This window comes from Cherax quadricarinatus, chromosome 18, assembly GCF_038502225.1.
Source record: "Cherax quadricarinatus isolate ZL_2023a chromosome 18, ASM3850222v1, whole genome shotgun sequence".
NCBI lineage: Eukaryota > Metazoa > Arthropoda > Malacostraca > Decapoda > Parastacidae > Cherax > Cherax quadricarinatus.
In genome coordinates, this window is record NC_091309.1 from 8,497,755 (window position 1) to 8,523,596 (window position 25,842).

Genomic DNA, 25,842 nt, shown 5'->3' on the forward strand with positions numbered 1-25,842 from the left:
TTCATTGTAAAGCAGGAAGATTGCTTAAAAAATGTATTGTATAAAAATCTTTGTAAACTACACATTGCTGGAAAAGCACTGCTTTCATGTCTAGCTCATAATGCAGAACTGTCATAAACCTCCCACGCACGGTCTTTCTTTTACGGCTCTATGAGGATTGTTGAGAAGACCTCTAGTGCTTGCTTTTTTCTCCAGGTTGTGCACATTGTGGAAATGGAGACATCTATTTGTCATTGTTTGGGTCACCAAATTGCAGGGCTGCAAAACTTGCCTTTCACTACCGTGAACTTTCAGATACTTTGTTCCCTAGCATATTGCCTGTTGTCATTCACGACTCCAGCCAATCATTATCATTAGTATCAATGATTGGTTATCCATCAAATGGCCTCTTTTGCAACACAGCTAATCACAATAATTCTCATTACCAAAATTGTTCTAGTAACCATCTTTTGTATTCTCATTTATACTGCCTGAGTGCACAGGAATTACTAGTTGATAAGTGCTCTCCAAATAGCCATCAATGCACGTAATTCATCATGTTGGTCAGCGTGCTGCATGCTAGGGATAAATATCTCCATGAAAGCAACCATTTCCTATCATTATTACTTCCCCTTTCTACACGCATCTTAATTGCCATTTCCAGTCGTAATTTAAATGTGCAAATTGGATTCTCTACAAGTTAACTTTCTTCTACCATTGACAGATTATTTTATTTAACACTGGTCATCTCCCACAGAGGTAGGGTGACATGACAAAAAAGAAAACACTCACTATCATTCACTCAGTTGCTGTCTTGCCAGAAATGGCTGCTAGAGTTGCTATCCTGTAAACCTTGAGTAAACATTTGCATAAATGCATTCACTGGTGGTCACCAGATCATGATAAGGTCATCCAACTCAAATGTACCTCATGGGTCAGTATAGTATAATCATACTACTGCTCACTCTTTAGATTTCAAATGAACTAGAGCACTTGCATGAAGTGTCATACAAGCAGCCAAGCGTGCTTATGATGCAATTTTAATTTCCATTGCTTATCTGAATGCAGTATGGATAAAGGTGAAAATTGACAGGCAAGGTACTGGTAGTCTGAATTATTTCCAGATATGTAGATTTGTAGAATCCAGTCGAAGCTGAAACTGAATAGGATATTTTGCCCGGGTTTCCCATGGTCCACATCTGTCTCTGGACTTTTAGTCAAAATCCTTTGGAAATCTACTGCTTTAGATTTTACTACTTGCATAGATGAACCATTTACTGCTTTTGAACTTAAATCAGCATTGTCAGTGTCATCCTACAGCAGCTGGGCCCAATGATAATGTTGTCATGCTTTGGCATTTATGCTCCTTGGCATTAGACCTATTATTATCCCTCTTCAGTTGTGTTTGGTCTGCAGGAATGTTACCCATTCACTGGAAGTTTTGCTATGGTCCTTTCAGAAAATCAGTTATATCCAGCTGTGATCCCTCTCACTATAGAGCCGTGGCTCTTATTTGTTCCTCTTTCTCTTGCCAGCCTGATGATCCAAGAAATCGAGAACTAAGAAACCAAAGCTGGGCTTCCCTGGAGGAGATCTACAAGTCAGGAAAAGTTCGTGCTATTGGTGTCTCCAATTATACCGTGTCTCATCTTGAAGATCTTCAGCATGCTACAGTCTTGCCTCATGTTAACCAAGTAAGAAACAAGGATTTACACTCATATGCCCTAAGCATATATGCAGTAGTTAAAAAGAAAAAAATCCTTAGAAAAAATGCTTGATAGGGATCTTTGCACAAAAAAATTGGTCTGTGGGTGTGAACAATTGGTGCATGGGGTAGATACATGCTGTGCCTGCTAAAATTATTCATAATTTTTTATTTTTTTATTTTATTTAGAAATTTGAGCACACATACAGAGGTACAAAAAATACAGATAAGAGCAGCATGCCAAAGCCACTTATACTATGCATAGCATTACGGGCTGGCTTAATTGATATTCAACCCAATCCTTTTGATTTATCAGTGATAGTTTGAGCAAATATGTTAATACCTTGTTTTGAAATATTAGAAGAAATACAATAATTCTCAAATAAGTGTTTCTCAGTACAATATTTAAAATTATGGTTCCACTAGTGAGGTAAGAGCTTCTCCAGAAGCTCTAGTTCTCATATGACTCGCAACAAACGCCAGGTGGTAAGAGATTAGTACAGGCAACACCCAACATGACTTGTCCCCCCCCCTCCTTCCTTTCCCTTTGCATAACTATTTTTCTTCCTTAGTAGAATAACTTCTACAAACAAATTTTAGGATATAAAATTGGTTCCCAGGAATAGAATCCTTATTAAAAACATCATGCCTATTGGAAGTCATAGTTTAACTCAGAATAGCTCAACTATTGACTGCTTTGCTGAAATTAGTTAGGCTGTAGTGCAGTATATAAAAGAGTTCTGTAAAAGAGTTGGCTGTATGCTTAATCCTTAAGCTGTCCAAACGTAGATTACATTTGCTCGCGTAGCGCTCCAAATGTAGATCTACGTTTTTTGTTTTACATTCTTTCTTAGGGAGAAAATTATGGTCGGGGCGCTACGCGTGCAAACGTAGATGTACGTTTGGACAGTTTAACCCTTTGGGGGTTTCGGCCGTACCAGTACGGCTTACGCACCAGGGTTTTTGACGTACTAGTACGCATAAATTCTAGCGCCCTCAAATCTAGCAAGAGAAAGATGGTAGGCCTACATATGAAAGAATGGGTCTATGTGGTCAGTGTGCGCAGTATAAAAAGAAATCCTGCAGCACACAGTGTGTAATGAGAAAAAAAAAAACTGACCGTATTTTTGGATTAAAACAGCGACTTTGCACTGTATTTTTGTATGATATTTATTGTTGTATTCTAGTTTTCTTGGTCTCATTTTATAGAATGGAAGAGATATTACAGAAATTGAGATGATTTTGACTGGTTTTACAATGAAAAGTACCTTGAAATTGAGCTCAAAGTAGCAGAAATGTTCGATTTTTACCAAAGTTCAAAAGTAAACAAATCATGCTAAGCATCCAATACACGTCAACTGGTGAGTCTGATATTCTTTCACAAGTGCACCGATATTATTTATACCATTTCTACACTAATGCATAACAGTAAATCTTATTTTTTTTTTTTTTTTTTTTTTGTGAGAATGAAAAATCAAAGTGGAAAGCAAAAGAAATGTAAGAGGGGCCTGGGGATGTGACTAATGAACAGAGGAAATGTTATTTTAGTGCCAGGAATGTCTCTCTTGTTTATTCTGGACCCTATTTGGAAATCGGCATCTTTTGAAATTTGTGTGAAATTGACAAAATTGCTAAATTCTGACCACTTTATTGGATAGTTGAAATCGGTAAATGGGAGGTTTCTTGTACTCACTTGATAGAAAAAACGGAGTTCTAGTGAAATAGTTATGATTTTTGTCGACTAGTACACTGGAATTGGCCGAAAATATGGCTCAAAGTGGGCAAAATCGCCGATGCGTAAACATCGTCGATACCCCTAAATTCAGGAGAGCATAATTCCATAAGTTTTCCATAAAATTTCATACTTTTGGTGTCATTATGATCGGGAAAATATTCTCTATCTTTTCATAAGATTTTTTTTTTTTTTTTTTTTTTTTTAACCCTGAGAACAAGTCTCTGAGAGGGCCTGGCAACCCCCAAAGGGTTAAGGGTTAAAAAGACAAATGGGGCTGAAGATGAGTGATTGGAAAACAGCAAAGTTATAATGCCTGTAGTGAATTAGTGGTAGAAATATGGTCATTGCACACAAGTGAATTCACAAAGCGAGAAAAACCTGTACGACACATTACGTTGTAAAACTTCTCTTAAATGGATGGTAAGACACGTAATGTATGGTAAGACATGTTGCACATGTCTTACCATACATTTTAGTGCTAAAATACTTATAATAAAATACTTTTAATACAGGTCTTTTATGTTACTCGTAAAGAATTCTCTTTGATATTGGTGTTTAACATGCAGAATATTACGGATTGTGTAAATTAATAAACCATTTATTGCAGGTAGAGTATCATCCACATTATCTGCAGAAGGAGTTAAAGCAATTCTGCAAAAGCCAAGGAATTCATTTTCAGGCTTACTCCTCTCTAGGAACTACTGTGAAGGAGAACCCACTTTTGCAAGACCCAAGTGTGATCCGCTTGGCCAACAAACATTCCTGTTCACCTGCCCAAATTTTGCTTTACTGGGCTACACAGCAAGGTGTTAGTTAGTATCAACGAGTCTTGTGAAATTTACTAGGAAACTGCCAGTTTGTTAAAAAATTAATTTTCATTTTGTAAAACTTTTTATCATGTGTAATGATTCAATATCAGAATAATTAGCTTTAATCTAGTTTTGAGTTTGGTTAGTTTAATTTTAGTGCAGAAAGCCTTACTAAGTATAAAAGATTTTTTCCTGCTGTCATTGCCTGGGGGGGGGAGGCTTCAATTCCCCAAAATTCTCACAGCATCCCTACAAAGCTCCCCAAATAAAAAAAATACTACTACTAACCCTAGCCATCCCCCAACCCTTTCCATTTAGATATCCACCCCTAAGTTTCCCCATTACAGAAATTCTAGTGCTGTCCCTGTCTGCAGACTACCTAGTAAGCTATATATAAAAAAGGTGATACCTACACTGCAACAGTGTAGAAATTGCTGGCGTTTTGGTCACCCAGCGAAATTTTGCAGATCTATAGCCGAATGCCCAGTCTGTGGTGCCGACGACCATTCTAATACATCTTGCAGTCAACCTCCATCTTGCCTTAATTGTAATGAAGCTCACCCTTCGTACTCCCGCCGTTGCCAGGTCTACTTAAATGAACGTGAAATCCGCTGCCTCAAAGAGGCAGAAAGTCTCCCTTATGCTATGGCAGTTACTCATCTCCGCCTCCAAGGGAGACTACCCCATGTTTCTCATTCTCGTGTTTCAAAACATCCCCCCACTTCTGGGGTCCCATCTTCTGCAGCCTTCTCTGTTGTTACCCCTCCCATAGCCACTCCGGCATCTAATCCTTTTGCTGTCCTTGGCTCTGACGTCCCGACTACAACTCAGTCTGTTCTCACATCTTCGCGTCCTTCCTCACAAGCCCCAGTATCGACAAGACCTCGTATGACACCTTATACCAATCGCCCCTCTACTTCTCAGAAGTCCAAAACATCCACATTGCTCAAATCTTCTTTGCCCTTTCCTTCCCTTCTTCCACCTCCACACTTTACCTTTCCAGTCTCTGTGCCTAGTTCTTTCCCTCTTTCTGGCTCTATTACAAGTGTGGAGATTCACCCTCCTCCTCGTACTATGCCTTCCACCCCCGTCCCCTCCCCAGGTTCTCCCTCCTCTGCCACCTCCCAGGTTTCTGCCTCTTCTGTCCCCCCCCACACTTCATCTCCAGTCCCTTACACTCTTTCGTCCCCCTCTACTTTGGTACAGTCCATTACTGTCCCAATCTTTACTCACCCTCCCCCTTCTACCTCCAATATGGTCTCCCATACATCTTTGAATTCAGAAACACTTGAAGCCATTTCAGAATATATTGCAGAGACTAAACCTTCAATGGACACTGATTCACTTCCTGTTCCTTCTCTTCCCTCTCCTCCATCTTCACAACCCCATTCTTCGCAACGCTCCGTTCCTTCGCTGCTTGAACGTCTTTCAATGCCACCACACGTTGACTTTTCTAACCCCTCTAGTCCGTAGGTGCCTTTCCCTATGGATTCCTGGTATTTTCTTCATCGCCAATCATGGCCTATTTACAGTGGAATATCCACGGCCTCGGGGGTAATCGGGGTGAGCTTCAGATGTTGCTTTCCAGGTTTTCCCCTGTTGGTGCTTGCTTACAAGAACCAAAATTACACTCGGCTGTTTTCCAACTTATCTCGGGCTATAATTTATTGTATTCTTCGGATTATTATTATTATTATTATAATCAAGGGGGAAGCGCTAAACCCGTAGGATTATGCAGCGCCTATGAGGGGATGGAAGGCATTCAGGCTTAATTCAGGGAACTGGAGCACAGATCCAATTCCCTAGATCAAGAGCCCCTCTGTATTCTTCGGATCCTTTCTCAGATGGGACCTTTAATGAAAGTGCCCTTCTTCTACGCAATGATGTTCCGTACTGTCAACTCTTTGTCCATACCTCGCTGCATTACACTTCAGCCCATATCCACTTGAGTAAGTGGCTTACAATATGTTCTTTATATCTCTCTCCTTCTCGACCATTTTCTATCCCAAACTTTGCCTTTCTTACACAAATAACCCGCACATAAAAGAGAGAAACTTAAGACGACGTTTCGGTCCGACTTGGACCATTGACAAAGTCTCACTAACCAGAGGTGGAGCAGGATGGCTATATATAGGCAGGAAGAGGTGGTGGTAGTGGTAGTAGTAGTAGTACAAGATGGGGATGCCCGGGTGTTGTGCATGTGTCTTAATTTCATCTTGTCGGTATTATATACAATTCTTGTACTACTACTACCACTATCACCACCTCTTCCTGCCTATATATAGCCGTCCTGCTCCACCTCTGGTTAGTGTGACTTTGTCAATGGTCCAAGTCAGACCGAAACGTCGTCGTAAGCTTCTCTCTTTTATGTGTGGGTTATTTGTGTATCGCTCCAGTCACGGTATTGTGCCTTTTTTGTTATTTATTTGCCTTTCTTGTTTCATCCTTACCACCAACACTTCTGTTACTTGGTGATTTTAATGGCCACCATTTCCTCGGGGGGGGGGGGGGTGTCTCATTGTGACTCGCGTGGCATCCAGTTGGAGGCTTTTCTCGCCTCTCACCCCCTTCATGTTTTAAATACGGGTACTCCCACCCATTTTGATCCTCGTACTCATACTCACTCTTGCATTGATCTATCAGTCTGCTCTTCCTCCACTGCACTAGACTTCACCTGGTCTATTCTACCGGACTTACATGACAGCGATCATTTTCCAATCATTCTTACTTCTCCTTCATATTCACCACCTTTCCGTAGCCCTCACTGGCAATTTGATCGGGCAAATTGGGACCTTTACTCGCAGCTCACTGCTTTTAGTGAGGTTCCTTCTTCATCCTCCATTGATGAGCTCCTACACATCTTCTCGATGTCAGTTTATACCGCAGCTTCTCATTCTATACCCCAAACCTCAGGCAAGCATTCTCAGAAGTGCGTGCCTTGGTGGTCTCCTGCTTGTGCTCGTGCAGTACGTTTCAAACGCGCTGCATGGGGCTGGTACCGATACAATAGAACCAATGAGAGACTTCTTGATTTTAAGTAGAAGTGTGCGATCGCTCGCCGTGTCATCCATGATGTTAAACGCACTTGCTGGCGAGACTATGTTTCCACCATCACCTCTGCTTCCTCTATGAGTACAGTCTGGAAAAAAGTGAGGAAATTGAGTGGTAAATACTCTCCTGACCCGGCTCCTGTTCTACGGGTCACCGGTATTGATGTAGCAAACCCTCTTGACGTTGCCATTGAAATTGGCACTCATCTGGTCCATATTTCCCGGGGGCTCCATCTATGCCCCTCGTTTCTTTCCTCAAAGTCTGCCAGAGAGTTAGTACCCTTGGACTTTTCTTCTCTCAGAGAAGAACAGTATAATGTGCCTTTTACACTTCAGGAACTTAAGGCAACGCTCTCAGCTTGCTGCTCATCGGCAGCTGGACCTGACGACATTCATATTCATATGTTACAACATTTACATCAGTCAGCCCTTGTAGTCCTCTTACACCTCTTCAATCTTATTTGGGCACAAGGAGTTCTTCCCCAGCTGTGGAAATCTGCCATTGTTCTCCCTTTCCACAAGCCGGGTACTACAGGACATGATGCCTCCCACTATCGTCCCATCGCTCTTACTAGTGCAGTTTGCAAAGTGATGGAACATCTGGTAAATCACCGTTTAATGTGGTATTTAGAGACACACAACAGTCTCTCCACTAGTCAATATGGCTTTCGTAAGGGCCGTTCTACCATAGACCCCTTACTACCCTTGGATACGTATGCTCGTAATGCCTTTGCAAATAATCACTCAGTTATTGCCATATTTTTTGACCTTGAGAAGGCATATGACACAACTTGGAGGTATAATATTTTGGCCCAAGCCCACTCCTTAGGCCTCCGAGGCAATCTACCATCCTTCCTTAACCCTTTGAGGGTCGACAGGCCCTCTCAGAAACTCGTTCTCAGGGTCGGCCAAATTTAAAAAAAAAAAAAAAAATTTCTTATGAAAAGATAGAGAATCTTTTCCCGATCATAATGACACCAAAATTATGCGATTTGATGGAAAACTTACGGAATTATGCTCTCGCGAAGTTAGCGGTCTCGGCGATGTTTACGCATCGGCGATTTTGCCCACTTTGAGCCCCATTTTCAGCAAATTCCACTGTACTAGTCGACAAAAAACATGAATATTTCGCTAGAACTACATTTTTTCTATTGAATAAGTGCAAGAAACCACCCATTTACCATTTTCAACTATCCAATACAGTGGTCAGAATTTAGCAATTTTGCCAGTTTCACACAAATTTCCAAAAATGCCAATTTCCGAATAGGGTCCAGAACAAACAAGAAATACATTCCTGGCACTAAAATGACATTTCCTCTGTTCATTAGTCACGTCTCAAGGCCCCTCTTACATTCTTTTGCTTTCCACTTTGAATTTTTATTCTCACAAAAAATAGAAGATTTACTGTTATGCATACTACTGCATTAGTGTAAAAAATGGTATAAATCATATTGGTGCACTTGCAAAAGAATATTAGACTCACCAGTTGATGTGTATTGGACGCTTGGCATGATTTGTTTACTTTTGAACTTTGGTAAAAATCGAACATTTCTGCTACTTTGAGCTCAATTTCAAGGTATTTTTCATTGTAAAACCAGTCAAAATCATCTCAATTTCTGTGATATGCCTTCCATTCTATAAAATGAGACCAAGAAAACTAGAATACAACAATAAATACCATACAAAAATACAGTGCAAATTCGCTGTTTTATTCCAAAAAAACGGTCAAAGTTTTTTTTTTTCTCATTATGCACTGTGTGCTGCAGGATTTTTTTTTATACCATGCACACTGACCACATAGACCCATTCTTTCATATGGAGGCCTACCAGCCTTTTCCCGCGAGATTTGACGGCGCTAGAATTTATGCGTACTAGTACGTCAAAAACCCCTGCGCGTAAGACATACTAGTACGTCCGAAACCCTCAAAGGGTTAAGAACTTTTTAACTGACACACTTCCGTGTTCGAGTCAATAATGTGCTTTCCCCGGACTTTGTCCAAACTGAAGGTGTCCCTCAGGGATGTGTTCTGAGCACAACACTTTTTCTCCTTGCTATAAATGATTTGGCCTCTGTTCTTCCACCCAATATTTGGTCATCACTCTATGTTGATGACTTCGCTATTGCTTGTGCAGGCGCTGACTGTCATCTCATTGCAGTTTCTCTCCAGCATGTGGTCGACCGTGTTTCCACTTGGGCCACCACGCATGGGTTTAAATTTTCCACTACCAAAACTCACCAAATTACTTTCACTAGACGCTCTGTCATCTCCAATCATCCTTTGTATCTCTATGGCTCTCATATCCCCGAACGTGATACAGTCAGGTTTCTAGGCCTTCTCTTTGACCGTAGGTTATCCTGGAAACCTCACATTACCTCTCTGAAGGCAACTTGTCACAGCCGGCTAAACCTTCTTAAAACCCTTGCTCATCTTTCCTGGAGAGCTGATTGTCGAACTCTGCTTCGCCTACATTCAGCCCTCGTTTTATCAAAACTCGATTATGATGACCAGATTTATTCAGCGGCCTCTCCTGCTACTCTCTCTAGCCTTAACCCCATCCATCACCAAGGATTACGTTTATGCCTTGGTGCTTTTCGCTCTTCCCCTGTTGAGAGCCTCTATGCAGAAGCGAATGTTCCATCCTTGTCTGATCGCCGTGATGCCCATTGCCTTCGCTACTATGTATGCTCTCATGATCTCCACAATCCTTCCATTTATAGAATGGTCACCGATATTTGTAGACATTCTTTATTTGTTCGCCGCCCCTGTTTGCTCCGTCCCTTTTCTCTTCGCCTACATACGCTCTTGTCTTCCCTTCAGTTTTCATCTTTATATGTTCATGTAGCATCTCACTTTTCCCTACCCCCCTGGGAAGTTCCAGCTGTTCGGGTCTGTTCTTTCTCACTCCCTTGCTCGAAAGCCCAACTGCCTACGGTGGCTTCCCGCCCTCTTTTTCTTGATCACTTCCACTCTCATTCTCATGCCATCGCTGTGTACACAGATGGCTCTAAGTCTTCAGACGGTGTCGGATTCGCAGCAGTGTTTCCGGACAGCGTCGTGCGAGGGCATTTACTATCTTCGGCTAGCATTTTTACTGCTGAATTGTATGCCAGTCTTGCAACATTTATTCGTATCGCATCTATGCCTGTGTCATCATTTGTGGTAGTCTCAGACTCCCTTAGTGCTCTACAGGCTGTACGAAAATTTGATACGTCTCACCCCCTAGTTCTCCGTATCCAACTTTGGCTACGCCGTATCTCTGCCAAGCATAAAGATATTGTTTTTTGTTGGGTCCCTGGTCATGTCGACATACAGGGCAATGAACGGGCAGACACTGCTGCGCGGTCAGCAGTACATGACCTACCAATTTCCTATAGAGGTGTTCCATTTCTGGACTATTTTGCTGCAATAGCTACCCACCTTCACACCCGTTGGCAACAACGTTGATCAACTCTGCACGGTAACAAACTTCATTCTGTTAAACCGAGCATAGGTTACTGGCCGTCTTCTTGTCATCAGTGCCGAGGTTGGGAGACCACTCTCTCCCGCCTTCGCATTGGCCACACTCGTCTTACTCATGAGTATCTCATGGAGAGGCACCCTGTTCCTCTCTGTGAGCAGTGTCAAGTTCCAGTATCAATTAGCCACATTCTGTTAGACTGCCATCTCTATCAACGAGCACGCAGAATTTACCTCCAGCGTCATCTTCGTTCTACTACTCTCTCTTTACCTTCCCTTCTTGCTGATGGACCCTCCTTTAATCCTGACTCTCTCATTGACTTCTTGACAACGACTGATTTACTCCACAAACTCTGATGATGATACCTTTTGCACTCCCCTCAGCCCTTTCTAGTTCAGTCTCTTGCTGCCCTTTACCCTTTCACCATCCACTGCCCCGCTGTTATCCGTAACCTATTACTCGTCCATCTCCCTTTTGCCACATGATGCCCTCGCTTCCTTCCTGCCCTGCAGCGCTGTATAGTCCTTGTGGCTTAGCGCTTCTTTTTTATTACAATAATAATAATCTTTCCTGAAATGATGTCACCCAGAAAGGGTTGAAAACTATTGTAGGTACAGGGGTTAAATGCTTTAATGCTACACTTCCACTCTCAGTAGTAAGTTTATTCAGGTATACACAGTTACACTGTTTATCATACATCGCAGCAGATGTGTAGAGAACCTAGGATAACGCCAAAAAAAAGTCAGACAGAGTGACTTATTTACATTGGGATTCTTGTTAATATTATTATTTATGTTTAAAAGTTAAAAATGGGTAAGTATTGTAACTGTGTAAAAGCAGTTACAATAAAAGAAGATATACTAGGAGAGAAATAAAATTAGTTACTATTTTCATAGAAGAAATCACTCCCTTTCTATAGCCTTATTCGTGAGATACATTTTGGCTCTCTTCTTGAACTGGCTCATGCTATGACTGGCTTTGACATGTGCAGGCAGTCTATTCCACTCTTTTATTGCTGAATAGAAAAATGTCTGTGAAGCTTCCCAGTGGTTCCAATGCTTATTAAATGTTATCACTCCCTCCTTCCTGCCTCTAATCACAATGTAACCGAATATAAACAGTAGTGTTTTAGAGATTTCATAGGTAGTACTCTGCTCTGCATAAAAATAAGAATAGAAGAGCACTCCAGCAGGTCTTCTGGGTCATGTTATACAGGTACTTCTCATATCTAACCCTATTCACTCGTATATTTCTGTAGCCTATTTTAAAAGGTACTCTTAGGTATTGGCTTCACTGACTAGTTAGATTGTTCTGCTGATCTTCAATGTTCCATTCAACTAGTACTTTCCTACATCTTCTCTAAAGGAATTTATCCAAATTGAAAACATTGTTTTAAGTTCTTTCCTGGTTAGATATCCTCGGCATCCATTTTTTTTTTTACCACACCAACCATCTTCCATCAAGGTAGAATGACCCCCCCAAAAAAAAAAAAAAGTCTTGCCAAAAGTGCACAGACATCACAATTTAAATGACCCTTAGAACTCCAATATCCCCACTCCTTCATCAGAGTGGAGGATTATACTCAAACAGCACATCAAACCCTAATAACCGCTTGCCTCCACTCTTGAACTAACATGCTCACACTAGTCTTCTGGATACTCAACCTCTAGCACACAAAACTTCATTGAGTTCTTCCCTCGCTCAAACTCTTCCAGGAAAGACCTCTTCCCGTTCTTCCTTCCTTTAACCCTGGATTTATACACCCTCTTGGTCATCTTGTTCTCTATACTCTCACACTACCTCAACAGCCTCTCTTCTGCTCTATGAATAATAGCTCTTGTAATACCAAACATCTTTTAAAACCTATTCTCCAAATTCTTTACATCATAATCACACTACAAATTGCTTTCAAACATATCTCCACTGCCACCAACCTCCTCCTAGCTGTAACATTTACAGCCCATGCCTCATTTCATGGATATTTATAGGTAATGAGGATAATTTTCATGTCCTCAGTTGTTGATTAGGAAGGTACAAATAAGGTGGAAAAGATAAGAGAAGAAATATAAGAACAGAGCATTGACTTAAGAAAAAATCATTTATAATACTTCACATGTATTTTCTTGATAGGTTTGCTTTCACTGATTGAAATCAGTTATGAGTACATGAGTGCAGGCTGCTAGTAGGGAGACTGTAGTATAGAACTATAGTTTGCCTGCCAGTTCCACTTAAGAAAAGTTTAGATAGGTGTACAAGTACTGTTCAACACTTGTGAAATATTTCTTGGTCCTTTCTTAGTGCTGCCTGTCCTGATTGATATGTTAATTCAGCTTTGTTTAGCAATATACAAGATAACTAAATATATTTAAGTCTTAACTTTATTTTTATTGTTGCACCACATTTTGTTTTCAAGAGTATCAGGACATTAATATATGGAAATTAATTGAAAAATTTGAGTTTTGTTGTGTTCACTATTTATAAATAGGAAATTGTACCTCAGAAGTTAATTCATTGCTTACATTTTAAAATATGGAAATATATAATTTATTTATTTGTCATATTTCTTGCTGTTCAATAGGTGTGCTGCCCAAGTCTACTAATGAAGAACACATCAGGGAAAACATCCAGTTGAATTTTGAGCTGAGTACTGAGGATCTAGGGGCACTGTCTAATATAAATATCAACAGCTAATACGCCTGGGATCCTTCAGTTGTACTGTAAACCTCTCGATGGTTAATAGTGATCTGCTTATGTGCAGATATTAAATCTATAGTCTCCCAATTTCAAGAAAGAGGAGCATTTGAACTAATATTTGAAGAATTAGAAGTTTTTTGCTGAATCTGACTGGCACATCACGTTATGGCTCAACCTCCCCTGTACCCAAGTTTGACTCCTCGTCTTGTAGACCCAGCTTGGTTTCAAGTAGACAAGCCTGTTGACCTTGCACAGGAACTCAAGGTATGGATGTGTTGGATGTAGGTGCGATTTATAAGTAAGAAATATTTCCTCGTCAATTTTTGTTAAAAACAGTTAACACTTAAACTGTCCAAACATAGATCAACATTCACTCATCCAGCACTCCGAATATTTTGGAATTTTTTTTTTTTTTTAATTAAAGAGGGCAATTTTCTGTGTGTAATAAGGCCAAAAGTCGAAATTGCTGAAAGGCGAAACCATTTTCCCCATAAGAAATAATGGAAATAAAATTAATCCATTAGAGACACCCAAAAATATTAAAATAATTTTTTTTTTTTTTCAAATTAAATAAAGATTTACATACTGAAAACAATGAGAAATCAAGTACATGCATATAAAAAATAATAACATTACACTTACCTTTACTGAAGACTTCTGGGTGGATGGAAGATGGGAGGAGGGGATAGGAGGAAGGTGTACACTATTGTTTGGAAGGAGAATCTCCTTCCATTAGGACTTAGGTATGAAGTCCTTATCTGGGGTTACTTCCCTTCTTTGTTTTTTAAAGACACTGGCACTTGGAACAACTCCAGAGTCACTGGAACCCTGTCACACAAAATATCTGTCCAGAGAGCTCTGTTTCTGGTGTTTCTTTAAGATTTGTCTGAAGTGGGACACAACACTGTCATTGTACATGTTGCCAATATGGCCTGCAACAGCTCTGTTAGGGTGAAGTTCGTCCATAAATGTTTGCACTTCAGTCCACCTTGCACAAATGTCCTTAATCTGTTTTTCGGTAATCCACACCAACAATAACCTCTCCACTTCGAGGATTTGTGATCTCCTTTTTGTCAGCATATATACCCCTTTTGCAACAACAGCACACTTTATTTCCTTTCCTTTCGCCACGATCGAAGTGATGGTTGAATGGGGTTTGCCATACGTCCTGGCAAGCTCTGTAACGCGCACTCCACTCACATAATTTTCAATGATTTCCTTCTTGAATTCGATCGTGTTCCTCACTTTCTTTACCAAAGGGCTTGCACTAGCTTTCCTTGGGCCCATTGTGACTTATTTAGCAGTTGCAATCACAAAAAACAATGGATTATTACATATGAACCCGCGGGGTGATGGTAATGTGTTGGTAAACAATGGCACACTGAGCGTGTATGGCGTGGGAGACTGGCTTTGTGTGCGCGGTGACGGGCGGAGGGGTACTGGACGGTCGCTGAATCATGAGTCTAATCATGAACCGCGAGGCCAAATTTTGCCGAAAAAACTTGCCGAGAGTTAGATTCATGAAAGTCGATGCTACCGAAACTCGAGGGTCCACTGTACATATAAAGATACACAACATATCCCTCCAAACTGCCAATATCCCAAACCCCTCCTTTAAAGTGCAGGCATTGTACTTCCCATTTCCAGGACTCAAGTCCGACTATATGAAAATAACCGGTTTCCCTGAATCCCTTCACTAAATATTACCCTGCTCACACTCCAACAGATCGTCAGGTCCCAAGTATCATTCGTCTCCATTCACTCCTATCTAACACGCTCATGCACACTTGCTGGAAGTCCAAGCCCCTCACCCACAAAACTTCCTTTACCCCCTCTTTCCAACCCTTTCGAGGACGACCCCTACCCCTCTTTCCTTCCCCTATAGATTTATATGCTTTCCATGTCATTCTACTTTGATCCATTCTCTCTAAATGACCAAACCACCTCAACAACCCCTCTTCTGCCCTCTGACTAATGCTTTTATTAACTCCACACCTTCTCCTAATTTCCACACTCCGAATTTTCTGCATAATATTTACACCACACATTGCCCTTAGACAGGACATCTCCACTGCCTCCAACCATCTCCTCGCTGCTGCATTTACCACCCAAGCTTCACATCCATATAAGAGTGTTGGTACTACTATACTTTCATACATTCCCTTCTTTGCCTCCATAGATAACGTTTTTTGACTCCACATATACCTCAACGCACCACTCACCTTTTTTCCCTCATCAATTCTATGATTAACCTCATCCTTCATAAATCCATCCGCCGACACGTCAACTCCCAAGTATCTGAAAACATTCACTTCTTCCATACTCCTCCTCCCCAATTTGATATCCAATTTTTCTTTATCTAAATCATTTGATACCCTCATCACCTTACTCTTTTCTATGTTCACTTTCAACTTTCTACCTTTACACACATTCTCAAACTCATCCACTAACCTTTGCAATTTTTCTTTAGAATCTCCCATAAGCACAGTATCATCAGCAAAAAGTAACTGTGTCAATTCCCATTTTGAATTTGATTCCCCATAATTTAATCCCACCCCTCTCCCGAACACCCTAGCATTTACTTCTTTTACAACCCCATCTATAAATATATTAAACAACCATGGTGACATTACACATGTTGTTAGGTAAGACACATATGCAACAGTTAGGTATCTTTATTATGAAACGTTTCGCCTACACAGTAGGCTTCTTCAGTCAAGTACAGAAAAGTTGATAGAAGCAGAAGATACTTGAAGACGATGTAATCAGTCCATCACCCTTAAAGTTTTGAGGTGGTCAGTCCCTCAGTCTGGAGAAGAGCATTGTTCCATAGTATGAAACAATATGGAGAAGAAGTGACAGGATGGAGCTTTTATAGCGCCAGGAGGTGAGACGTAGGCCACTAGGAGAGGTAAGAACTCAGATGTTGAAAGGTAAGGTCCCTCTCAAACCCAGCCCCTCTCACTAGTGGAAGTTGTCGAAGTTGATTGCAGGTCTGTACCAAGATACCCTTGTGTTGCAGTGTCTGACAGATTGAACATTAAAATGGTATAAAATACCGACAGGTTGTTAGGTAAGACACATATGCAACATATGTGTCTTACCTAACAACCTGTCGGTATTTTATACCATTTTAATGTTCAATTTGACATTACACATCCCTGTCTAAGACCTACTTTTACCGGGAAGTATTCTCCCTCTCTTCTACACACCCTAACCTGAGCCTCACTATCCTCATTAAAGCTCTTTACAGCATTTAGTAACTTACCACCTATTCCATATACTTGCAACATCTGCCACATTGCTCCTCTATCCACTCTATCATATGCCTTTTCTAAATCCATAAATGCAATAAAAACTTCCCTACCTTTATCTAAATACTGTTCACATATATCCTTCAATGTAAACACTTGATCTACACATCCCCTACCCACTCTGAAACCTCCTTGCTCGTCCGCAATTCTACATTCTGTCTTACCTCTAATTCTTTCAATTATAACCCTACCGTATACTTTTCCTGGTATACTCAGTAAACTTATTCCTCTATAATTTTTACAATCTCTTTTGTCCCCTTTCCCTTTATATAAAGGGACTATACATGCTCTCCGCCAATCCCTAGGTACCTTCCCCTCTTTCATACATTTATTAAACAAAAGTACCAACCACTTCAACACTATATCCCCCCCTGCTTTTAACATTTCTGTCATGATCCCATCAGTTCCAGCTGCTTTACCCCCTTTCATTCTACGTAATGCCTCACGTACCTCCACCACACTTACATTCTGCTCTTCTTCACTCCTAAAAGATGGTATACCTCCCTGGCCAGTGCATGAAATTACCGCCTCCCTTTCTTCCTTAACATTTAAAAGTTCCTCAAAATATTCTCGCCATCTACCTAATACCTCCCTCTCCCCATCTACTAACTCCCCTACTCTGTTTTTAACTGACAAATCCATACTTTCCCTAGGCTTTCTTAACTTGTTTAACTCACTCCAAATTTTTTTCTTATTTTCATTAAAATTTCTTGACAGTGCCTCTCCCACTCTTTCATCTGCTCTCCTTTTGCACTCTCTCACCACTCTCTTCACCTTTCTTTTACTCTCCATATACTCTGCTCTTCTTAGAGTAAGAGGTAGATGGGAAAAGAGGAAGGTGGCAACAACAAGTAAGAGGGAGGTGAAAGTGTATAAACTAAGGGAGGAGGAAGTTCGGGCGAGATATAAGCGACTATTGGCAGAAAGGTGGGCTAGTGCAAAGATGAGTAGTGGGGGGGTTGAAGAGAGTTGGAATAGTTTTAAAAATGCAGTATTAGAATGTGGGGCAGAAGTTTGTGGTTATAGGAGGGTGGGGGCAGGTGGAAAGAGGAGTGATTGGTGGAATGATGAAGTAAAGGGTGTGATAAAAGAGAAAAAGGTAGCTTACGAGAGGTTTTTACAAAGCAGAAGTGTTATAAGAAGAGCAGAGTATATGGAGAGTAAAAGAAAGGTGAAGAGAGTGGTGAGAGAGTGCAAAAGGAGAGCAGATGATAGAGTGGGAGAGGCACTGTCAAGAAATTTTAATGAAAATAAGAAAAAATTTTGGAGTGAGTTAAACAAGTTAAGAAAGCCTAGGGAAAGTATGGATTTGTCAGTTAAAAATAGAGTAGGGGAGTTAGTAGATGGGGAGAGGGAGGTATTAGGTAGATGGCGAGAATATTTTGAGGAACTTTTAACTGTTGAGGAAGAAAGGGAGGTGGTAATTTCATGCACTGGTCAGGGAGGTATACCATCTTTTAGGAGTGAAGAAGAGCAGAATGTAAGTGTGGGGGAGGTACGTGGGGCATTACGTAGAATGAAAGGGGGTAAAGCAGCTGGAACTGATGGGATCATGACAGAAATGTTAAAAGCAGGGGGAGATATAGTGTTGGAGTGGTTGGTACTTTTGTTTAATAAATGTATGAAAGAGGGGAAGGTACCTAGGGATTGGCGGAGAGCATGTATAGTCCCTTTATATAAAGGGAAAGGGGACAAAAGAGATTGTAAAAATTATAGAGGAATAAGTTTATTGAGTATACCAGGAAAAGTGTATGGTAGGGTTATAATTGAAAGAATTAGAGGTAAGACAGAATGTAGGATTGCGGATGAGCAAGGAGGTTTCAGAGTGGGTAGGGGATGTATAGATCAAGTGTTTACATTGAAGCATATATGTGAACAGTATTTAGATAAAGGTAGGGAAGTTTTTATTGCATTTATGGATTTAGAAAAGGCATATGATAGAGTGAATAAGGGAGCAATGTGGCAGATGTTGCAAGTATATGGAATAGGTGGTAAGTTACTAAATGCTGTAAAGAGTTTTTATGAGGATAGTGAGGCTCAGGTTAGGGTGTGTAGAAGAGAGGGAGACTACTTCCCGGTAAAAGTAGGTCTTAGACAGGGATGTGTAATGTCACCATGGTTGTTTAATATATTTATAGATGGCGTTGTAAAAGAAGTAAATGCTAGGGTGTTCGGGAGAGGGGTGGGATTAAATTATGGAGAATCAAATTCAAAATGGGAATTGACACAGTTACATTTTGCTGATGATACTGTGCTTATGGGAGATTCTAAAGAAAAATTGCAAAGGTTAGTGGATGAGTTTGGGAATGTGTGTAAAGGTAGAAAGTTGAAAGTGAACATAGAAAAGAGTAAGGTGATGAGGGTATCAAATGATTTAGATAAAGAAAAATTGGATATCAAATTGGGGAGGAGGAGTATGGAAGAAGTAAGTGTTTTCAGATACTTGGGAGTTGACGTGTCGGCGGATGGATTGATGAAGGATGAGGTTAATCATAGAATTGATGAGGGAAAAAAGGTGAGTGGTGCATTGAGGAATATGTGGAGTCAAAAAACGTTATCTATGGAGGCAAAGAAGGGAATGTATGAAAGTATAGTAGTACCAACACTCTTATATGGGTGTGAAGCTTGGGTGGTAAATGCAGCAGCGAGGAGATGCAGTGGAGATGTCCTGTCTAAGGGCAATGTGTGGTGTAAATATTATGCAGAAAATTCGGAGTGTGGAAATTAGGAAAAGGTGTGGAGTTAATAAAAGTATTAGTCAGAGGGCAGAAGAGGGGTTGTTGAGGTGGTTTGGTCATTTAGAGAGAATGGATCAAAGTAGAATGACATGGAAAGCATATAAATCTATAGGGGAAGGAAGGCGAGGTAGGGGTCGTCCTTGAAAGGGTTGGAGAGAGGGGGTAAAGGAGGTTTTGTGGGCAAGGGGCTTGGACTTCCAGCAAGCCTGCGTGAGCGTGTTAGATAGGAGTGAATGGAGACGAATGGTACTTGGGACCTGACGATCTGTTGGAGTGTGAGCAGGGTAATATTTAGTGAAGGGATTCAGGGAAACTGGTTATTTTCATATAGTTGGACTTGAGTCCTGGAAATGGGAAGTACAGTGCCTGCACTTTAAAGGAGGGGTTTGGGATATTGGTAGTTTGGAGGGATATGTTGTGTATCTTTATACGTATATGCTTCTAAACTGTTGTATTCTGAGCACCTCTGCAAAAACAGTGATTATGTGTGAGTGTGGTGAAAGTGTTGAATGATGATGAAAGCATTTTCTTTTTGGGGATTTTCTTTCTTTTTTGGGTCACCCTGCTTCGGTGGGAGACGGCCAACTTGTTGAAAAAAAAAAAAAAAAAAATATATATATATATATATATATATATATATATATATATATATATATATATATATATATATATATATTATATATATATATATATATATATAATATATATATATATATATATATATAAAAAATAAATATAAAAAATATATATATATATATATATATATATATATATATATATATATATATATATATATATATATATATATATATATATATATATATATATTTTTCAACAAGTCGGCCGTCTCCCACCGAGGCAGGGTGACCCAAAAAAGAAAGAAAATCCCCAAAAAGAAAATACTTTCATCATCATTCAACACACTCACCTCACTCACACATAATCACTGTTTTTGCAGAGGTGCTCAGGATACAACAGTTTAGAAGCATATATGTATAAAGATACACAACATCTCTCCAAACTGCCAAAATCCCAAACCCCTCCTTTAACCCTTTGACTGTCAAAACCCCAAATCCTGAAGTGTCCTGAAGTGTCTCCTGGTGTTGCAAAATATTTGAAGAAAAAAAAATTGTTTTTCTTATGAAATGATAGAGAATCTTTTCCTGATGGTAATGACACCAAAAGTACGAAATTTTATGGAAAACTTACGGAATTACGCTCTCACGAAATTAGTGACCACGGCGATATTTACGAATTTGTGATTTCGCCCACTTTGAGCCCTATTTTCGACTAATTCCATTGCTCCAGTTGACCAAACTCATAACTATTTCTTTAGAACTCCATTTCTTTTGAGTACAAGAAACTGCCCATTTACCGATTTCAACTACCCAATAAAGTCAGAAATTGGTAATTTGGCCAATTTCACACAAATTAAAAATGCCAATTTCAAAATAGGGTCCAGAATGAACAATGCAGACATTCCTGGCTCTAAAATAACATTTTCTTTGTTCATCAGTCATGTCAGCAGGCCCCTCTGATATTACTCTTGCTTTCTATTTTGAATTTTTATTCAAACAAAAAAAATAGAAGATTTACTGTTATGCAGACTACTGCAATATTGTAATAATTGTATAAATAACATAACCCATTCATGACTGCATATTAGAATGGCTAGTTGAACATTTATTAGACAATGACATTTGTTTACTCTTGAACATCAGCAAAAATCAAACATTTCCCCTACTTTGAGTTCCATTTCAAGGCCCTTTTTATAGTAAAACTAATCAAAATCACCTCTATTTCTATAATATATTTTCCATTCTGTCAAATGTGACTATGAAAACAAGAATATAACCATAAAAACTATACGAAAATACACCTCAAACTTGGCGTTTTAATCTAAAAAACACAGATTTTTTTTCTCATGCACTGCGTGCTGCAGGATTTTTTTATATATTGTACACACTGACCACACGGACCCATTCTCTCTCATGTGGGCCTACCAGTTTTCTCCTGCTTGATTTGATGCCGCTAGAATTTTTGAGTATAATGTATATACGTCAAACACGGTGGCTCGTAAGACGTATATATACAACTGAAACAGTCAAAGGGTTAAAGTGCAGGCATTGTACTTCCCATTTCCAGGACTCAAGTCCGGCTATATACAAATAACCAGTTTCCCTGAATCCCTTCACACTCCAACAGCTCGTCAGGTCCCAAATACCATTCGTCTCCATTCACTCCTATGTAACACACACATACATGCTTACTGAAAGTCTAAGCCCCTCGCCCACAAAACCACCTTTGCCCCCTCCCTCCAACCTTTTCGAGGACAACCCCTACCCCGCCTTCCTTTCCCTACAGATTTATACGCTCTCCATGTCATTCTACTTTGATCCATTCTCTCTAAATGACCAAACCACCTTAACAACCCCTCTTCAACCCACTGACTAATACTTTTATTAACTCCACACCTCCTAATTTCCACACTCTGAATTTTCTGCATAATATTTACACCACACATTGCCCTTAGACAGGACATCTCCACTGCCTCCAACAGTCTCCTCGCTGCAGCATTTACAACCCAAGCTTCACACCCATATAAGAGTATTGGTACCTCTATACTTTCATACATTCCCTTCTTTGCCTCCATAGATAACATTTTTTTGTCTCCACATATGCTTCAATGCACGACTCACCTTTTTTCCTTCATCAATTCTATGATTAACTTCATCCTTCATAAATCCATCTGCTGACATGTCAACTCCCAAATATCTGAAAACATTCACTTCTTCCATACTCCTCTCCAATTTGATATCCAATTTGATACCCTCATCACCTTACTCTTTTCTGTGTTCACTTTCAACTTTCTACCTTTACACACACTCCCAAACTCGTCCTCTAACGTTTGCAATTTTTCTTTAGAATCTCCCATAAGCACAGTATCATCAGCAAAAAGTAACTGTGTCAATTCCCATTTTGTATTTGATTCCCCATAATTTAATCCCACCCCTCTCCTGAACACCCTAGCATTTACTTCTTTTACAACCCCATCTATAAATATATTAAACAACCATGGTGACATTACGCATCCCTGTCTAAGACCTACTTTTACCGGGAAGTAGTCTCCATCTCTTCTACACACCCTAACCTGAGCCTCACTATCCTCATAAAAACTCTTTACAGCATTTAGTAACTTACTACCTATTCCATATACTTGCAACATCTGCTATTGCTTCCCTATCCTCTCTATCATATGCCTTTTCTAAATCCATAAATGCAATGAAAACTTCCCTACCTTTATCTAAATACTGTTCACATATATGCTTCAATGTCAACACTTGATCTACACATCCCCCAGTGGTATTCATTGCACGGCTCGCGATGACTCGATTCACGGCTCTCGAAAAATATATAAATTAATTAATAAAAAAAATATATATATAGAAAAATAATTTTTAAAGTAAGATGTACATATTTTCATGAGGTGAAATGGAAGACGATGTCACAGTAAGAGATAACATTCTAACATCCCTACCCTAGTTGTACAGAAATCATACGTGTCCACTACGGGAAACTGATCAGGGACACGTCTAGCTCTAGGCGTCGGTGGTCTCGCTGAATCAGTTGAGTTCAAGCTTTCGGGGGAGACTGGACGTATTTCGTTACTCTTGGAGATTTGTGTTTGAAAATAGGCAACAGATATTTGAGACTGCGGCAACATATATGAAAGTAACGACTTAACTGTTGCTGCTTGTGGAAGCTAGCTGCGATGGGCTAGTTTTACTTGAAACCAAAGTGCAGTCAAGTAGTGTCCGTTATGATGGATCGATTTGTGGCTAAACAAAAATGCAATAGTGATGAACAGCCATCCCAGACCCGACCAGTAGAAAAGGAGCATTAAGTAAGTTTGGTCTTTATTTTGCTATTAATAACAAGGTATGCAGGCTAGTATTACCATGTCTAATTTTTCTCGTTTACTATATTGCAGTGACTAGCAGCTCAGTACTACTTAACCCTTTCAGGGTCCAAGGCCCAAATCTGGAGTCACGCACCAGTGTCCAAGAATTTTCAAAAAAAAAATTTTTTATTTTTTCTTATGAAATCGTAGAGAATCTTTTTGTGAAGGTAATAAAACAAAAAGTACGAAATTTGGTGGAAAATTGACGAAATTATGCTCTCGCGAATTTTGATGTGTCAACGATATTTACGAATCGGCGATTTTGCAGACTTTGACTCCCATTTTAGGCCAATTACATTATTCCAATCAACCAAATTCTTAGCTATTTCACTAGTATTACTTCTATTCTATCGATTGAGCACAAGAAATCGCCAAGTCAACTGTTTCAACTACAAAATAAAGTGATCGGAAATTGTTAATTTGGCCAATTTAACACAAAGTTCAAAATATTCCAATTTCAAAATAGGGTCCAGAATGAACAATGTAGGTATTCCTGGCACTAAACTAACATTTCCTCTGTTCATTAGTTATGTTTTGAGGCTTTACAAATAAATTCCATTTTGATTTTTTATTCACATAATGAATTTTTATTCACACCAAAAAATAGAAGATTTACTGTTATGCAATACTGTAATAATTGTATAAATATCATCACCATATTTGTGAATGTATATTAGACCCACCAGCTGGTGTGTATTAGACGTGTGAGGTCGTTTGTTTACTCTTGAATATCGGCAAAAATTTAACATTTCTGCTACTTTGAGCTCAGTTTCAAGCCATTTCCAGTGCTAAAACCAATCAAAATCATCTCTATTTCTGTAATATGTCTTCCATTCTATCAAATGAGACCAAGAAATCGCAAATACAACTATAAAAAACATACGAAAAAACACTGCAAAGTTGCTGTTTTAATCGAAAAATCATGATTTCATTTTTTTTCTCTCATTATACACAGTGTGTTGCAGGATCTGTTTTATGTGGTGCACACATACCACATAGATGTATTCTCTCATATCTAGGCCCAAATGTACCACTCACAGTTTATCAGAGTGAGCTGAGCTCATGGCGTAGATCTACGGTTTGGACCCTGAACGTAAAGCCGTAGATCTACGGGACGGACCCTGAAAGGATTAATTTAGTTGAGTTACGCTAACTTGCAGTAGCTGCGGCTCTCTCAATCAATGTGTTTAACCGAAGTGGCTCTCTTGCAAAAATTGGTGAATAACACTGCCCTACTCACTCTAAAACCTCCTTGCTCTTCCACCATCCTACATTCTGTCTTACCTCCAATTCTTTCAGTAATAACCCTACCGTACACTTTTCCTGGTATACTCAGTAAACTAATTCCTCTATAATTTTTACAATCTCTTTTGTCCCCCTTCCCTTTATATAAAGGAACTATGCATGCTCTCTGCCAATCCCTAGGTACCTTCCCCTCTTTCATACATTTATTTAACAAAAATACCAACCACTCCAACACTATATCCCCCCCTGCTTTTAACATTTTTGTCATGATCCCGTCAGTTCCAGCTGCTTTACCCCCTTTCATTCTATGTAATGCCTCATGCACCTTCCTCACACTCACATCCTGCTCTTCTTCACTCCTAAAAGATGTTATGGGCACATAAAAATGTGATGGGCACATAAAAAATACATTACATAGATTTAACTAATGATAACCTACACCGAAATGCCAGCATAAGCTTCTCTTTCCTATGTGCAGGTTGTGTGTGTAACCTACATGTTTAGTCAAATAATTTGATTATACATATAGTTTAATAGGTTATGTAAAGCAAGTGTTCTTACTGTACCTTAAATTCTGGTTACTGATGCATATTAATCTTGATATCAATGGGGCAGAGGTAGTTGGCTGTGGATATTGGGCTGAGATGGATCCATTGGTTGTATCAAAGATGTGTTTGATGGTAAAAACACTCCCTTCACATTTGAATCCATATCATGCAAGATTTTAGGATGACTACTGGACTTAATCAAGAGCAATGAGAACCTTGAATGGAAGTTTTTCTGTCCAGGTACATTGTACCTGAGAGAATAAGTTAATATTTGAGCCTCTCAATAAACAAGGCCTTATTCATCCATGCTATCTGATTAGACTGCCAAATAAGATAAAGCGCTTTTGTCTTTAGCTTTTAAACCATTGGGAGTCCAGAAGCAATAAGTAAGCATAGACTTGCACTTAAAGATCACCTGATGCATTAGCACACAAACACAGAACTAAAATGATTGTTTGCTGCCCTTAATCTAGGTGAAATTTTTTCTTCCCTGCTGATATAAATTCTAGATAGCAGTTTCTTCCAAAAATGCCTATCTTATTAACATTAAAAATTGCTGAGGCATGTTAACACCCTCAAAAATAATTCCCTCTAAGTATGAAAGG

The 25,842-nt window shown here is 39.6% G+C and overlaps 1 protein-coding gene across 1 annotated transcript in view; it reads left to right on the plus strand.

The window, feature by feature from the left end:
• Nucleotides 1-13,696, plus strand: part of LOC128689351 (cyanocobalamin reductase / alkylcobalamin dealkylase) — a 128,898-nt gene extending 115,202 nt beyond the window's left edge. The window contains exons 6-8 of the mRNA XM_053777532.2: nucleotides 1,515-1,673; nucleotides 4,027-4,231; nucleotides 13,316-13,696. Coding sequence (XP_053633507.2) covers nucleotides 1,515-1,673; nucleotides 4,027-4,231; nucleotides 13,316-13,428 — 477 coding nt within the window. The 3' untranslated portion in view covers nucleotides 13,429-13,696. The remainder of the gene's footprint in view (nucleotides 1-1,514; nucleotides 1,674-4,026; nucleotides 4,232-13,315) is intronic.
• The last annotated feature ends 12,146 nt before the right edge of the window (nucleotides 13,697-25,842 follow it).